Here is a 12,678-nt window from a genome sequence, read left to right on the forward strand (position 1 = left end):
AGAGAAAGAAATCCCAGCCTATCCAGCCTCTCACTGAAATTGAAACCTCCAGTCCCAGCAACTTCTTGTAAATTTTTTCTGCACCCTTTCTAGTTTAGCAACATCTTTCTTATAACAGGGCAACCAGAACTGGATGTGGAATTCTCAAAGTGGCTTAACTAATGTCCTGTGCAGCTGCATAAAGATGTATTATATTCAATGCTCTGACCAATGCTCTGCAAGTTTGCCACATGCCTTCTTCATCATCCTGTCTACCTGTGACATCACTTTCAAGGAACTATGTACCCACACCCCGAGGTCTCTCTGTTTGACAACACTCCCCAGAGCCCTATCATTAACTGTGTAAGTCCTGTCTTGGTTTGTCTTACCAAAATGCAACACCTCGCATTTGTCTAAATTAAACTGCATCTGCTATTTCTCGGCCCACTGACCCAGTTGATCAAGATGAGGCTGTCAGTTAACCTTCTTCACTGTCCACAATACCACCAATTTTAGTGTCATCCTCAAACTTACTCACCATGCCTGCTATATTCTCAGCCAAATCATTTATATAAACGAGCATGAGTGGACCCAGCACCAATCCTTGTTGCACAGCATTGGTGACAGGCCTCCAGTTCAAAAAGCAACCTCTACCATCATCCTCTGTCTCCTATTATCAAGCCAATTTTATATCCAATTGGCTAGCTCTCCCTGAATGCCATGTGATTTAATCTTACTTATCAGTTGACCACGCAGAACCTTATTGCTAAAGTCCATGTAGACAAGGTTCACCACTCTGCCTTCATCCATCTTCTTTGTAACCACTTCAAAATACTCAACCCAGTTTGTGAGACACAATTTTTCCCACAGAAAGCAATACTGACTGTCCTTAATCAGTCCTTGCGTTTCAAAGTGCATGCAAATCCTATCTCTCAGAGTCCCCTCCAACAACTGATGTCAGGCTCACTGGTCTATAATTCCCTAGCTTTTCCTTGCAGTCTTCCTTAAACAATGGCACAACATTAACCACCCTCCAGTCTTCTGGCACTTCACCCTAACAGTCAATGATACAAATATCTGTGAGGGACGGTCAAGTAATTGCTGGTGACCTACTTCAATTTTCCAGGACTTTGTCATGATTATTTTAAAAGCTGTTAGGGCTCTCTAATCATCATATCTGAGACCCTTTATCTGCCCACTCCATTCGCCATCCATGTCATTTCATAGTCTATATACCAGTTTCACGTCATCTTAAACCCATCATGGCATCTTCATAGCCCCACTGGAATTCCATGTCACAAATACCCTCTATGCCACCTCCATAGTATTCAATATTGGGAGACCTCTGCAGTTATGTGAATAGGAAAACAATAACTTCTAACTATCCAGTGGATTTCATATACACTTGATACAGAGAAGAAATCTCTCATTGTTGAAGCTCATTCAAAGATATAAAATTCCCTCAAATGTTCAATCTCCTAAAACACTAATTTCAGTTAAGTAATCACATTATAGAAATTAATCATTTAATAATCTCTTTAAATCACAAATAGGAATGTGAACTTAGCCACCCCTGACACAGTAAGAGCTTTGGGAGCTTCTGAAACTCAGACGAGCATTTAGAATGACCTCAGGTGTAATCATTGCTTTTCTGAAATCTCAACAATGAACTCCATTGGAATGCATGAACAAATAGATGTTACTAAGAAATGTCAGCTGGCCTGTAAATCTAAGCAGTCCAAATGTCCATTGTTTTTCACTTAAACTGAGAGCTGCATAAACTGCATTTTTTTTCACTTTTAAAGAGGTAGGGGTTGAAATAATTTCGGACCATGGCACTTATCCAGGCTTTTTCTTCTGTTCAAATGTTTTTACATGTACTCCATAAATTTGTGATGCCCATTCTGCGAGTTAAGACACTTGGAAATTCAAAATGGAGTTTAGATCAGAGTGGTGCTGGAAAAGCACAGCAGGTCAGGCAGCATCTGTGGAGCAGGAAAATCGACGTTTCAGGCAAAAGCCCTTCTGAACGGCTTTTGCCCAAAACGTCGATTTTCCTGCTCCGCGGATGCTGTCTGACCTGCTGTGCTTTTCCAGCACCACTTGGATGTAAACTCTGGTTTTCAGAATCTGCAGTCCTCACTTTTGCCTACATTCAAAATGGAGTATGTGACAATTTAGCACTAATTTCAAATAGTCCTGCTGAGTTTGGGTTTCCGCCCATGCAATTCACACCCTTTCCCCTACCAGCAAAGTGGGGTTTCTTGTTAATAAATTTGGGATATGCAAATCCATGCCCTGCTGTTATTTTTAAAGGAATCTGGCCCCTCAGCCAGTTTTCACAAAACTCTGAGCCACAAAATAATGAAGAAGGCCACTCAGTCCATCTAGTCTATGACCAATCCCTGTGAGAAATTTCGGTTTGTCCCACGCTGGTTCTTGAATCTGTAGCCCTACTGGTTTACCTCTTTCAAGTGCCCAATCAATTTCCTTTTGAACTCCTCGACGGTCACCATTTACAGCACCCTTGTGGATGCAAGTATCAGGTCATTATCAATCACTGTACAAAAACATTCCTCCTCACATTCCCTGCATGTCTTGCTCAAAATCTGCAAAATTTTCATTTAATTCTTGCACAATCAGCTGCCTACCTTATTTAAGCCTGTCATATACACTGCTATCAAATCTCCCATAACCCTAGCTTTTCCAAATGAACCTTGCAGCTAAAGTCCCACATTTTCTGGAACTTTTCTAGTAACTTGCTCCTGCATCCTCTCAAGAACCTTCACTTCTTTCCTAACGCATGGTGTTTCTTTGAATCACTTATCTCCCTTTTCTCCCTTCTCTGCTGTATGTTTACACTTCTCCTGGTACTTCCCTACGTTATGAAATTGAAATCAAATTGATTCATTAGTTTGCAGGTCCAATCATTGTCTTAGCATCTTTTTCTTGGTGACGGTGATTGCTTTAAGTTGGACGTTACCTTTTCCTTCTCCTTTCAAATGGAGTGTGTAAGAAATATACAATACCATGGGTGACTTTGATACACATGTAATTTGGCAGAATCCGGTTAACAAAGCTATCTTAGAAAATAAGCTTATAAAATGGCTGCAGGACAATCTCTTAGTACCTTCTAGAGTCAACCAGGAAACAGGCCCATAGACCTAGTAATGTGCAGTGAGACAGGCATTAATTAATAAGTTCAAAGTAAAGGAGCCTCTGGGTGGCAATGATTACAACATGATCAAGCTTAACATTCAGTTTGTAAAGGAGAAGCGTGGGTCCATGACTAGTGTTTTAATCCAAAATAACGTTAACTGTGAGGGTATAAGGGAAAGCTGGCAAAAGCAACATGGGGATCTAGGTTACAGGTTAGGACAGTAGATTTGCAGCGGCAGATCTTAAAGGAGATACTTAATAAATTTCAGCAAAGATCTATCTCAGTTGAAAGAAAGGCTCTTTGAGAATGATGCATCACTCTGACTAAATAAGGAAATTAAAGATAGTATTAAATTTAAACACTGCACAAATCTGCAAAGATTAATGGCGAGTCAGAGGTCTGGGTAGAATTTAAGAATGAACAAACAATGACAAAAATGTAATAAAGGGACAGAAAGCAGATTATGAGAGTAAACTAGCAAGTGATTTTAAAAACCCAGTTAGCAAGCACCTTACTGCAAGTACTTGAATAACAGAAGAGTAACTGAAATTGGTGTTGGTGCTCCAGACAGTGACTCTGGTGAATTGATAATGGAAAACAATCACATGGTGGAGAAGGTCAACTGTTATTTTAAATCTACCTTCACAGTAGAAGACTTAGAGGATTGCCTAATGGTAATCATGAGGTATCAGGGAGGGAAGAACTTAAAGCAATCTCCATCACCAGAAAAAAGATGCTAAGATAATGATTGGACCTACAGGACCAGATGGCCCACATCAAAGGTTTTTAAATAAATGGTGGCATAGATTGTAGATGCATTGGCAGAATCTTCCACAATTCCAGAGTGGACCCAGATGTAGAAAACAGCAAAGTAATATCTTTGTTCAAGGAAGAATAAAGGTAGAAAAGCAAGAAATCTTGGACCAGTTAGCCTAACATCTATCATAGGAAGATGCTAGAATACATTATTATAACAGGATGCTTAAAAAAATCACATTATGATAGGTCAGGCCAACAAGATTTGGGGAATAATCATGTCCAACTATTCTATTCAAGTTTTTTGACAAAGTAACATTTGTAGGACAACAAACTTTTTATTAGCCGGCACCTGTGGGACTAGATTAAATATTCCAGTTGGTCAAGAAGTCCACATAATCAACGTAAAAACACACACTAAGTAATAGAAACATAATGCAAGGCCTATACACATCACTGTTAAACTTTACTTACTGCATAAATAATTTAAATAATAATGCAACTTTGCCCTAAATAAAACTTACTGGTAGAGAGTCTTCTGACTCACACCCACAACTGACTACTCAGACATTGTGATAATACAGTAAACTTCTGATATTTCAGCTCAATAATTTTTGCCAGTTTATCGAGAGTTCCAGTTAAAACAAGGTTTACTGTACCTAGAGGGAAACTGGAAGGTGCAGTTATACTTTATTTCTAGAAGGGTATCTGATAGGGTGCTACATCAAAGGTTACTACACAAGGTAAAGTGCACATGGCTTATAGGATGACAAATGAATATGGATAAAGGATTGATGAGCTAAAGTGGAAGGAGAGAGTCAAGATAATTGGGTCTGCTCCCCATCAAATCCTGACTCCGTGGCTTAACTAAATGTATCCATCTCCATATTGTAAATATTCAATAACTCCTCTCCATCAACTTCTCAAGCAGAAAGTTCCAAACTTGCACAATTCTCTGCGAGAAAACAGTTTCTGTCTTCTCTGTGCAAAAGGTGAACCCCTAATTTTAAAACAGTGTCCCCTAGTTCTGGACTGATTCACAAGGAGACACATCCTTTCCATGTTCACCCTGTCAAGGATCCTACAAACTTCAAACGGAGCATCACTTTTCTGATATCTAGTGAAAACAAGCCCAAACCTGTCCAATATTTTTTCAAAAGATAAAACACTCATTCGATTTATAAATCTAGAAAATCTCCACTGAACCACCTCCAGTGAATTCACATCTGTCATTAAATAAGGAGACCAAAACCACACAATAATCAAATTGTGCACCATTGCCCTGTATAACTGAAGAATAATAGCGTTACCTTCATGTTCAATCCCTCTCATAATAAATGTTTGCATCCTAACCTTTTGAGAGTCATGCACTGGAACATCAGGCACCCTGCACCTCAGAATTCGGCATTCATTGTTTAAATAATATTTTGCATCTTTATTAATGCTGCCAAAATAGACAACTTCAGATGTTACCATTTTATATTTCATTTGCCATATCTTTGCCCATTCACTTAACCTGTCTGTATCATTCTGCATCTTTATTACATCATCTTCTCAACATACTTTCCTGTATATCTTTACAGCATCTACAAATTTAGGCCCACTCCATTGTTCCCTTTATCTAAGTCATTGTTATAAATTATAAAAAGTCAAGGGCCAGCACAGATTTCTGTGGGATAGTACTCATCATCTCCTTCCAATCTGAAAGGGACTCATTTATGCATATTCTCAGTTTTCTGTTAGCCAGCCAGTCTTCCATCCATGCCATGGATCCCTATACCATGAGGTCGTAGTTTGTACAATAACCTTTATGTACAGGCTTGCTAAATGCCTTTTGGAAATCCAAATACAGCATATCAGCAGCTCCCCTTTATCTACAGCAAATGTTACCCTTTCAAAGGATTCCAAAATATTGGTTAAACTGAATTGCCTTTCACAAAACAATGCTGATTCTTACTAATTGCCTTCAGTTTTCCAAGTACCCAGTTATAACTTCCTTAATAACTGATTCCTAAAGCTTCCCTATGACAATCATCAAGCTAACTGTCTTATCGTTGCCTATCTTCTGCCTGGCACCTTTCTTGAATAGCGAGTTTATATTTGCTATTATTCAAATTAATGGAACCTTCCCAGCATCAAACAAATTTTGGGAAATTAACACCAACACATCTAATACCTCATTAGCTGCCTATAGTATAAAGTTCATTAGAATCCAGAGCTTTATCAACCCACTTTTCAATTTAAACTGCTCAGGACTGCTTCTCTAGTGATTATAATTTCATCAAGTGCCTCTCTTCCTTCAACCTCCTGATGTAGTGGGATGTTTTTATGTCTCCACCATGCTGGAAATAGAAGCATTTACTCGTTACTTCTGCCATCATGTGATTATCTACAATGAACTCCTCATTCTCACTCTCTAGAAGACTAACTCTCACTTTTTTTACTCTTCTCTTTTTCCAATATCTATAGAAACTCTTGCAATCTGTTTTTCCACTTTTAGTTAGCTTCCTCTCAGTCTAACTACTTTTATGATTAACCTTTTAGACATTATGTGCCATTTTTTACATCTGACCTGCTACTCAATTATATAGACATTTTCTTAAAACTGATGCTTTAGAGTCATAGGGTCATAAAGCACGGAAACAGCCCCTTCTATCCAACCAGTCCAGGCCGTCCATAATCCCAAACTAAACTAATCCCACCTGCCTGCTCCTGGCTCATTTCTCTCCAAACCTTTTCTATTCATGTACTGATCCAAAAGTCTTTTAAACATTGTAATTTTAACCCCATCATCACTTCCTCTGGACATCCATTCTACACATGAAACATCCTCTGTGCAAAAGATTTGCCCCTCATGTCCTCTCTCTCCTTTCACCTTAAAAATGTGCCCCCTAAACTTGAAATCCACCATCCTCGGGAAAAGACAATTACCATTAACTCTAACTGAAAAATTCTAGCAAAAAAAAACCTAACTGTTCGAAAACTAGGTTGCAAAGAGAGCAATAAAATTTAATCAATCTCTTCTGTTTCTATTTTTCTCTCCTGAAGACCCAGAACACACTCGTTTGAAAGACCACATGGGAAGGTGATGCCCTACTGGTATTATCATTAATACTATTAATCTAATGACCCACGTAATGTTCCGGGGACCTGGGCTCAAATCCTGCCATGACAATTGGTGGAATTTGCATTCAATTCAAATCTGGCATTAACAGTCCGGAATATGTGTTTGGAGAGGGTGCAGAGGAGGTTCACCAGGATGTTGCCTGGTATGGAAGGTGCTAGAGAGAGTTGAGTTGATTAGGATTATTTTCATTAGAAAGACGCAGGCTGAGAGGGGACCTGATTGAGGTCTACAAAACCATGAGAGGTACAAATAGGGTGGATAGCAAGAAGCTTTTTCCCCAAAGTGGGGTCTCAATTACTAGGGGTCACAAGCTCAAGGTGAGAGGTGAAAAGTTTAAGGGAGATATGTGTGGAAAGTTCTTTACATAGAGGGTGGTGGGTGCATGGAACACATTGCCAGCAAAGGTGGGAGAGGTGGGCTTGGTAGTGTCATTTAAGATACATCTAGACAGATACATGAATGGACAGGGAGCAGAGGAACACAGATTCTTGGAAAATAGGTGGCAGGTTTAGATAGAGGATCTGGATCGGTGCAGGCTTGGAGGGCCGAAGGGCCTGTTCCTGTGTTCTAATTTTCTTTGTTATTTGTTCTTTGTTCTTTCTCATAGAGTCATAGAGATATACAGCACGGAAACAGGCCCTTCGGTCCAGCTCGTCCATATTGACTACACATTCTAAATAAATCTAGTCCCATTTGCCAGTATTTGGCCTATATACCTCTAAACCCTTACTGTTCATATACCCGTCCAAATGCCTTTTAAATGCTGCAATTGCACCAGCCTCCATCACTTCCTCTGGCAGCTCATCCCATACACGTACTACCCTCTGCTTGAAAAGGTTGCACCTTAGGTTCCTTTTAAATCTTTCTCCTCTAACCTAAACCTATGCCTTCTAGTTTTGGACCCCTCCACCCTGGGGAGAATGCCCCTCATGATTTTATAAACCTCTATAAAGTCATCCCTCATCCTCTGACACTCCAGAAAAAATACCCCCAGTCTTTATATATTATACATGATATATTATATAGCTCAAACCCTCCAACCCTTGCAAAATCCTTGTAAATATTTTCCAAACCCTTTGAAGTTTCACAGCATCCTTGCTATAGCAGGGAGACCAGAATTGCACACAATATTCCTTTGATGGCCATGAAACTATTGGCAATTGTTGTGGGAAAAGATCCATCAGGGTCACTAAGGCCCCTAACCTGGTCTGGCCTTCATGTGACTCCAGACCAACAGCAATGTGGCTGACTCTTAACCATTATCTGGGCATTAAGGGGTGGGGAACAAAAGCTAGCCTAGCCAGCAATACCCACATCCCATGAATGAATTAAAAAAAACACTTCTTACTGCTGGTAAGTAATTCAATAAAAGCTGATATCATTCAACACTGAGGAACTTGCTAGTGGTGGTGCTTCTGTTCATCTGCTGCACATGATAGGGGTCAAAGGATGGGAATGGTGATATTGGAGGAGCTATGGTGAGTTACATCTTGGTTACATAGATGGTACACACTGCCACCTAAGTATTGATGTGAACAATGAAGGAGGTGGATGGGGCACTAATCAAGCAGGTTGCTTTTTCCTATGTTTTATTATGGTCACTATTTCCTAAAGATTCCTTTACACCAAGGGAACATCTTTTTAGTTAGTCCTTTCTCATTAAACCAAATCTAATAATGCCTGATTCCTAACTCCTCAACATCCTGTTTCCTGCTCTTCCAGCACCACTAATCCAGAATCCTGTTCCTGAGGCCTATCATGCACAGATATCAACAATTCAAACTTCATAGTAATAGTGCTAAACCAATCTAAATGCAACTAAACTCACCATGATTACTGTATCCCAGATTGCATGCAGCTTTAATTTTCTAACCTGGAGTATGCCCATTATTAGGTTTACAGTTTGATGTTCTATAGACAATATCCATCAATGTTTCCTTCCCTTTGCTGTTTCTTAGCTCCACCCACACTGATTCTACATCTTAGTCCTTGGATTGATCATTCTTTCGTACTAACTTATTAATGTAATTCCTTACTGTGAATGCGATCAAATCTCTTCCTTTTCTTTTTATCTATTCCCCAAATACAGAATACTCTTGGATATTCAGTTCCCAATCTCTTCCTGCAGCCAAATCTCTATATAATTAAATCACATTCATTTAGCTAACCTGTGCTATGATGAAAGGTGTATTATAATATTTGGATTTGGATTTAAATATAGGCAAATGGATAGGGATCAGTTGTGTGGAGGTATTGTGTTGTAAAAGGTTAAGAATGTGTTTAGTATGCTTGCTTTCATTGCTCAGACCACTGAGTATAGGAGTTGGAAAGTCATGTTGAGGTTGTACATGATACTGGTGAGACCACTTTTGGAGTACTGTGTACAGTTCTGGTCACCCTGCTGTAGGAAGGATGTTACTAAATTGGAGAGGGTTAAGAAAAGATGTACCAGGATGTTGCTGGGTTTCGAGGGTCTGAGTTATAAAGGTGAGGTTGGAAAGGCTGGGACTTTTTCCCCTGAAACATGAGAGGTGAAGGGGTGACTTTATTAAGGTTTATAAAATCATGAGGGGCATAGATAGGGCAATTAGCAAAGGCCTTTTCCCCAAGATTGGGGAGTTCGAAATCAAGGGGCATACTTTTAAGATGAGAGGAGAAAGATTTAAGAGGGACCTGAGGGGCAACCTTCACACACTCAGAGTGGGGGTTCCTATGTGGAATGAACTGCCAGAGGAAGTGGCCAATGCAGGTACAGTTACAATATTTAAAAGACATTTGGACAGGTACATAAATAGGAACAGTTTAGAGGGATATGGGCCAGGCAAGTGAAACTAGTTTAGCTTGTAAAATTTGGTTGGTATGGACAAGTTGGACTGAAACGTTTACTTCCATGCTGTATGACTATGACCTAAATACATTAATTCCAAGAAAGTATCTGACTACCTGGGAGAACTCTTTACGGTGTTAATAATTAAGGTGATTATATGTTTAGATTTAAGGTAATAAGTTGTGTTTTACTTCAGAACAGATGATTAAAAGTTTAGTCAGAAAAAAAACAGTCCAGTTTAGCAGAAGAATCAAATCAATTCCGGGGAACCAATCGGCCTAACAAGGTTACAAAGTATGGAGCTTCAAAGCTTGGAGAATGTGAATGCAAGTCTTCAAGTTGCTACAACTGAAAAGTTGAAGCCATGGTAAATCCAAAAGTTTCATCACAGCAATCCTAGAAAGGAATTATAAGAGAAAAGTCTCAACATTCAAAGGATAACCACTGGAAAGCACCGGAGTTTGGAGTGATTTACTTAGTCAAATCTCAGTAAAGAATAATATTTAGGAAAGATCTGTGTGCAATGCAAATATTTGAATGTTCCTTTTTCTCCTCAGACCCTCTGTTTTACCTGGGCAGTAAAAATATCTCATCTTCTTTGCTTCCTTTCACGAAGATGACCAGAACACATTGCAATACGGAATGAAGATTTGAGTCCCACTTAACATGGATAGTAGTAGAGTTTTCCACTTCCACCTGCACATCAATATGGGGTTCCATGACATCTGAAACACAGATTAAAAACTGAACTTTAAATGTTTTAAATTAAGTTCAATGCAGAATCTATTAGGCTTATGCAGTGGGCCTAATTTTGATATTCAGTCGATTTTAAATTAGTGATCAGCTCTCCAAATCCCCTAGAACCTGACAGTGTAAGAAAAGGTTTAAAGACCTTACCAGAGCTCCGAAGGTAAATCTTCCTACAGTCTGAAAACTGTTTTACCTCCCCAACAAACAGTACCAATCAATCCCTGCTCCAATTCACTTGCAATATTTCCTTCCACATATGCTCACAAAGTCATTATCTATTATCTCCGTAACTGGCTCCAACACCATTCTGCTTTCACCATGTTTGGACTTGAATTCACTTTTTCACTTTTCTGATACTTTACACTGCACACTTTCTCACATCCCCGGAAATTTTGCCTGCTCCCTTGCATACATTTTCTGTTTCATTCTATTAGTATGCATGACCAGTTAAGCTTCCTTGTCCAATTTCAATTTATCCACACTCGTGTACTCTTAATATTTTTGCAGGATAGCTTTGCACTCAATAAGAGAGAGTCTGGAAGAACATAGATGTCTTGGACAGAGAGAGAGAGAGAGAGAGAGAGAGAGACATCATGAAAATGGGTCTCTTACAGCAGAGTATTTGACAACTTTTCATTGCTCTTTTCATTTAATTTTTCAGACACTTGCAGCACGGCACATTGGGGTTATATTGTGCTGCCACTAAACTGCTTTTATTTGCCACTGGGAACAGGAGTAGATGTAACAAACTGACAGTGGTAATCACAGTGGATTTAATTCAACTGACTCAAAGTTGCCATTGATTTTACCAGAGTGTAAGGCTACCATAGCTAGCAGTGCAGCAATTTCAGTGAGGGAAATGTTGGGGTGGTTCAAAAGTCTCAGGAAATTAGGGAACTGATTAAATAAACATGGAAGTCACTGACAAAATAATTTCCTGGGCGTTTACAGTGTCTGTGACAGTGTTGCACTGTCACATTTGCCAAGAAATTCAGGCCAATATTTTTTACAAACCAATTTGTGTCCTAGTCAAAAGATAGCACAGTGGCTAGCACTGCTGCCTCACAGCACCAGGGACCTGGGTTCAATTCCAGCCTCAGGTGACTGTCTATGTGGAGTTTGCACATTCTCCCCGTGTCTGCATGAGTTTCTCCTGGGTGTTCCGGTTTCCTCGTACAGGCCAGGTGAATTGGCCATGCTAAATTGCCCATAGCGTTCATGGATGTGTAGGAAAGGTGCATTAGTTAGGGATAAATGTAAAATAATAGGGTAGGGAAATGCGTCTGGGTGGGTTATCCTTCAGAGGGTTGGTGTGAACTTGTTGGGCCGAATGGCCTGTTTCCAAAATATGCCCTAAAATAGTGAAATCTAGATGTGCAGAATGGCTTCATTTTGTGTGTTGTACTCTTCTGTTTAAATGACTAGCAAGGTTCCACAATTTCCAGCAATCGCAGTTCTTTCGTTTTTTTTTTGCTACAACTATTTGTCCATGAAAAATATACCGGTGTAATCACAACAAATATTTATCTGATATCATGATTGATTACATGGCTTCGATGTGATAAAGCCCTGGTCTCAAACAAGCAGCACTTAGCAGATAATATGGTAACAATGCCTTGCAATCTTCGTATCATTTCGTACTGCTTCGGTTAAATCTGATACTGGTCACTAGGTGGGGCTATAAACTACCAGAATTATAACGTCAACAAAGTGGGAACTATGCAAGAACGAAACCCAAACAAAATCTTTAAAATTCTCCAACTACTCAACAGGCCAGGCAGCACCTGCCATGACAGCAGTTTGATTTGAGCAGTTTCTTCTGGGGCAGAGGTGACCTGTAAAAGAGGGACAGGTTGCACCTGAACTGGAGGGGAACCAATGTCATGAAGGGGGAGATTTGTTAGATCTACTCAGGAGGGTTTAAACTAGTCTGGCAGTGGAATGGGACTGAAAGAGTAGAGGGTTGTTTTTCGGACTGGAGGCCTGTGACCAGTGGTGTTCTGAAGAGAACGGTGCTGGGTCCACTTTTGTTCATCATTTGTGTGAACAATTTGGATGAGAATATAGGAGGCATGGTTA

At 39.7% G+C, this 12,678-nt stretch overlaps 1 protein-coding gene across 2 annotated transcripts in view; it reads right to left on the reverse strand.

The window, feature by feature from the left end:
- Window positions 1-12,678, reverse strand: part of LOC140477394 (uncharacterized) — a 165,720-nt gene that overhangs the window by 133,133 nt on the left and 19,909 nt on the right. For both annotated transcript variants that reach the window (XM_072571224.1, XM_072571215.1), the window contains exon 2: window positions 10,421-10,574. In XM_072571224.1, the coding sequence (XP_072427325.1) occupies window positions 10,421-10,574 (154 nt within the window). The remainder of the gene's footprint in view (window positions 1-10,420; window positions 10,575-12,678) is intronic.

This window comes from Chiloscyllium punctatum, chromosome 1 (assembly GCF_047496795.1).
Source record: "Chiloscyllium punctatum isolate Juve2018m chromosome 1, sChiPun1.3, whole genome shotgun sequence".
In the NCBI taxonomy this organism is placed as follows: Eukaryota; Metazoa; Chordata; class Chondrichthyes; order Orectolobiformes; family Hemiscylliidae; genus Chiloscyllium; species Chiloscyllium punctatum.